General features: G+C 35.6%; 1 protein-coding gene across 1 annotated transcript; it reads right to left on the bottom strand.

The window, feature by feature from the left end:
* Positions 1-3,119: 3,119 nt before the first annotated feature.
* smim24 (small integral membrane protein 24) lies at positions 3,120-5,418 on the bottom strand. Its single transcript, XM_052094957.1, has 3 exons — positions 5,264-5,418; positions 4,766-4,898; positions 3,120-4,145 (listed from the first exon to the last, which is right to left on the bottom strand). The coding sequence occupies exons 1-3, from the start codon at positions 5,328-5,330 to the stop codon at positions 4,046-4,048; spliced, it is 300 nt and encodes a 99-aa protein (XP_051950917.1). The 5' UTR covers positions 5,331-5,418; the 3' UTR covers positions 3,120-4,045.

The raw sequence follows: 5,418 nt of genomic DNA, 5'->3' as shown, positions 1-5,418 counted from the left end.
TAGCGAGTTCAAACATGATTCAGCTGAGAAAGAACAAGAGGTAAGGGTGAAAATATTTTAAGCTTTGGGCATCACAAGCCCAAAAGCTCAGCTGAATGTAACCTGTCATTTTGTTAGAGAAACCCAAGAGAAAGGAGATAATAGTGTAATAAAGATACTATTAAATCTGTGATTAAAGACTTAACTATTATTTCATTAATGCTTCTTTGTAATCTAAAATAGCCTAAAACTTCATACATGAACATCACATAATTTCTGACTCAATTTGAACACCAACTTATAATATTTTAAGTGGAATTTATTGGACCACATTTGTATTAAAACTGTGGCATTTGTAGGTAAAGTTTCTAAATGTATTAAGGCTACTATATATTTTTTTTGTATTATTATTTATTTTATTTAGAAAGACTAACTACATTGAGGAATCAAGGAGTCAACCGTGGTCTTACCTGCACTTAAATGGCATTGCACTTTAAATATACACTCTCTGAACACTTTATTAGGAACCCTTTGGTCCTAATAAAGTGCCTGATGTGGTCTTCTGCTGTTCCTCCTCAAGTTTTGACTTGCTGTGCATTCTAAGATGCTATTCTGCTCACTACATTTGTACAGAGTGGTTATCCGATTTACTGTAGCCTTTCTGTCAGCTTGAACCTGGACATTCTCCGTTGACCTCTCGCATCAACAAGCCGTTTCCGTCTTTCTCTTGTGTAATGTACGTTCTGTTTGAATGATGTTTGATATTAGCAAATAAACTTGAAATAATACTGTGCTGCGTCGCCACTTGATGTCCAATGTAAAATATGTGATACAAAGTAAAACCACTTGAGGACCATAGACATGCACCTCAATACATAAAATTTGTCACCATGTTTTTATATATTTTTCTGTCAAACAAACATTTTACAGGATTGTTTTAATATTATTATAACAGCGTTATGGCTCTTTGCATGTTCAGCAGCCTACTGTGTTCTTTTTATGTTTTTTATTTATTTTTGCAATAATACAGGACATACATTTTACAAGTACAGGATGGAGGTGGTCTGTTTTGTACCGCGAGACACTGAGAACTGCACAAGGTTGAATTGTGGCTGTTTTGATTATGTCTATTTAGACTTAAACTGATTTCTCTCTCCTCATTTTCTCTCCAGCTCTCTGGCTGTGCTTATGAATTTAATACCTCAATTTACAAAATGTGATGTGAAGGGCTTGTAAAAGCATGCAGCAATAATGGTCTCCAGATGTTTTAACAAAGGACTGCAGCTCCCTGAGGACCCCCCTCTCTGCAACACGATCACAATCAGGCCACTCTTTACAGAGTAATGGGAGTGAGATCTGTGTGCCCATCCAGTATGTTAGTGACCCCTGCTTCTCACATGCTCCCTAGCAAAGTTTTTGTGACCCAATATTTTGAATATAGATTTATATTAGTTTCTGTGAAATGGCAAAGGGAAGGTTGTAATGTCACTTTAAAGCAAGTGTGCAAACAGCAAGGCATTTCAGAGATATTTTATACAACTTTAATTTGTATTGGTTTAAGAAAGAAACAGAACAGATTGAAAGTTCATTTCATTCACACAGATTTGCCTGGTGCAGAGCTCAACTGATTGACTGATGAGTGTTTCATCGGTATCACTTACTCTTTGGCTTTCACAGTGTTTATATCTGGGGTTTTGTCTTTAACATTGCAATAATTAATGTTAGAAGGGAATGAATAACTCCTCTCTCACAGGCTCCCCAGTCTCTCAGATGCCAGAATAAAAAACATTGGAATACAAATTTCAAAGGCAGCAGTGGGTGAATGTGGAGACTAAACTCTCTCTCTCTCTCTCTCTCACACACACACACACACACTCTCTCACGTTCTCATTTTAAGGACCACAAGTTTAGCTGTCCACTATGAGATTTAGTTAAAGATTAATTTAAAAGGTAATCTAAAATGTTATGAAATAGCCAGGGATGTAAAGTACTTGAATAATTAAACCTCATTACTATACTTACTGAATACTTGGACTTTTACTCAATTAGGTTTATATTTTGTAGAAGACAAAAAAAAACATTATTTTTGCTCCTTACATTCAGACTCCCAAAGTACAAAGTAATTTTAGGATATAGGTTTCAGTGTAACATCAAGCGTTTCATAAGCCTCAAGAAGTTAGGAGGCTGAGAAAATTGTGATTCAATAAGTTGCTTTATATTGTCTATACATTAAAGGTAAATGAGGAGAATATCCATTGGTTCTGGATTTCAACCAGCAATTTCAAAAGCTGTGGGGGAAAAAATATTTTTTTTTTTTTGCTTTTTAATACTTGGGTACAATTAAATATCCCAGTACTTTTTAAGCCACTGGAAATAGCACTGGTTCTAAGTAATCTGTACTCACTGTATGAGAGTCCCCAAATTTAATTTTTGGAATATTTTAGCATTAAAAACTATACAGTCAACAATATAGTTTGTGAGCCTCACCAATGTTTTTGCATTGCACTTTGCTACGTATGAGGCTGCGTTGCCACAGACCATTCAGAGTGCTCATGATGACCCCAGTCCACTGTCGAAAGCACCTACAATGGGCATGTGAGCATCAGAAATGGGCATTAGAAGTGGAAGGTCACCTGGTCCGATGAGTCCCATTTTCGTTTAGATCATGTGGACGGCCGTGTACGTGTGTACATTTAGCTGGAGTTGCACCAGGACGATGGCACCAAGATGCACTGTGGGACAACGACAAGCCGGTGGAGGGAGTGTGATGCCTTGGACAATGTTCTGCTGGGAAACCCTGGGTCCGGGCATTCATGTACATGTCAATTTGACATGTGCCACCTACCTAAACATACTGCAGACCAGGTACACCCCTTCATGGCAATGATATTTGTGACCTCCTTCCGCAGGCTAATGTACCATGCCACACTGCACAAATTGTTCGGGAATGGTTTGTTAGTACAGACTGATTTATGAAATTAACCAATTAATGGTGAATCACTGTCTTGTATAGATTGCTCATGTTGGCAAATATGCTTGCATACAAACTGCAGAAAATGTTCGATACCAGATCATGATGATCACATGATGTTGTGGAGATGTCATTGTGAAAAAGTATTTTGTAGAATTGTGCTTTAGGTTTTTTTTACTGAGAAGCAGGTGAGCTTAAAAACATTGCATAGAAACCTGTCTGCATTATAAGATGTTTTGAATGTATCTGTGATGAAGGCACAGAAAAAGTCAGTTCAGTTTTTACTGGGTATGTACGTTGAAAGTTAAAAATTAGCTTTTATGTTCATAAACATGTAAAAGGAGGCACTGTAGATGTGTAGGGAGGGTGTATTGTTTCAAGGAGTTTAATGGACTAACAGCCTACCAGTTTTCCTGTTCACAGATTGTTAATTTAGGTGTTGACTGACCAAAGTCTACTTTCTACTTTCACAAGCATTGCACAGCATAACTATACATTACATCATTTTACTGGAAGCATTTTACATGTCCAAACTGTCACTCAAAATGAATAATGCATCTCATAGCCTTGTCCATTTAGAATACATGCATGCTGAACCCAGACATGTCATACAAGTCAAACCCCAGTTAATCAGCACATTATGTGGATCCTGTGACTCATTGAGCCAGTATTCATTTCTTTCAACATTATCGATGTTTAAATTCATTATAAATGAATGTTTAAAATTAAAGTTTGCTTCAGATACACCATAGTAGTAAATTATTACATTGTGAAAATGCCAAAAAATTAATCTCAACTTAATTCTTTAGGATATAGTTTTACCACATGTTGATTGTTGAAAGCTTTGACCCAGCGAAGGCCAGGCTGTACCATCTAGTGGATGATGTAAGTAACAACACACACCATATAAATAAAAAATGCATAAACAAAACAGATCAAAAGGGTTTTACATTTGGCTCATTTTATAAACCTCCTTCAAACTTAATCTGCAAATAAATTGCTCAAATTATAATACATAAATAATTACTCTGTGTAAAGCTGTGCAATAACATCCGGAGAGATTTTTCTTGACTGTGACCCTCTCTGATACTCTCATTAAAAATTGGTCTGCTTGGTGTCCTCATTTGCTTCCAAATCAGCTGCTTTGTTTTCATAAAATGCATGGTTTTCCTCCTCCATTTCTTCTTTCTCATCTCTGCAAGGGGAGACATGCATTGTGATGTGCGGTATGTTCAGAGAGTAACATTCCACAGAGGCAGGGCAGTTTTATAATTAATTCTCATACTAACTCAAATTGGTGTTTAAGTTGTGTAAATCAAATGGGAATGGCGGTAAATTGTTGTTTAAAATAGAAATCAATAGAAATAATTTTCACAATAGAAAAAACGGGCAAATAAAAACAATATTATCATCAAAGTGTTTCATTAATGTTTAAATATGGATATGACTGATGAGATGTCCTTGGTAATATGACTGTGCTTTCTGAAGTGTGGCTTGACTAATCATATGTCAGATTTGTGACTGTGTCTTTGGCAGTATCTTGTAGTGTACCGTAATAAAATGTCAGTAATCAACTCTCAAGTCATAAACACCTTATTACTATCCTGCTGTTTGGTAAGTATTCAACTGATTAATTACTGTCACAAGTATTATTGCCAATTTTAATATAGAGACGTGTTTATCCCGTCAAACTAAACTAAAACCACTAAAACTTTTTTGATAAAAATTGCATAAAGTATTTTATGTTTTGAAATGTTTGAGATATATTAATGATGACTGACTGCATATTTTAAAGATGTTAAAATGTTTACTCACTTGTCTTTCTTGAAAAAGATTCTTTGCACAATGAGGAGGACAAAAACAATAAAGAGGAATCCAACAACAGCTGCCAGTCCCACCAGCCATGGCTGTAACGTGACTTTAGATGTGTCCGCGGCTCTCAGACCACCTGAGTAACATTGTATCATATAAAGGTTTATTGCCTGTAAAGGTTTTACACAGCTGTATACTCTCTAAAGGTATTACCGTATATACTACTACTATATATTAAATCAAATGAACCTCTACTGAATAGATTCAAGATTTAAGCAATCTATCAATTGTTTTGTATTGTAGGACAGTATGACAGCAATTTAGTGAGCAAATTATCAAGAACAAGATACCTTCATAGAAAGTAACATTTGACAGACTCATGAGAGCATACTATAACCGAAAATATAACGCTTGCAAGTCAAGGAATACTAACAGGATTTCTTAGATATCAAAGATATTTTTTTTTAAGAATCACTTAAAAATGTTTCTAATTTTACTCACCAGCTTTCGCATGACAAATGTAGACAGACAGTAATGTCAAGGCAACAATATTCTTTAGATGAAACATGATGGTATTTGTACTCCGTGGACTCTGCTTTGTCTCTCTCTCTACTGTCTGTAAATATGTGAAGGATTCTTGATGGCCAAAGTACAAA

The sequence above is a fragment of the Xyrauchen texanus genome, chromosome 27, assembly GCF_025860055.1.
Source record: "Xyrauchen texanus isolate HMW12.3.18 chromosome 27, RBS_HiC_50CHRs, whole genome shotgun sequence".
Taxonomy (NCBI): Eukaryota; Metazoa; Chordata; class Actinopteri; order Cypriniformes; family Catostomidae; genus Xyrauchen; species Xyrauchen texanus.
Note: the sequence above shows the minus strand (reverse complement) of the source record. Positions and strands in the feature narration are given on the sequence as shown.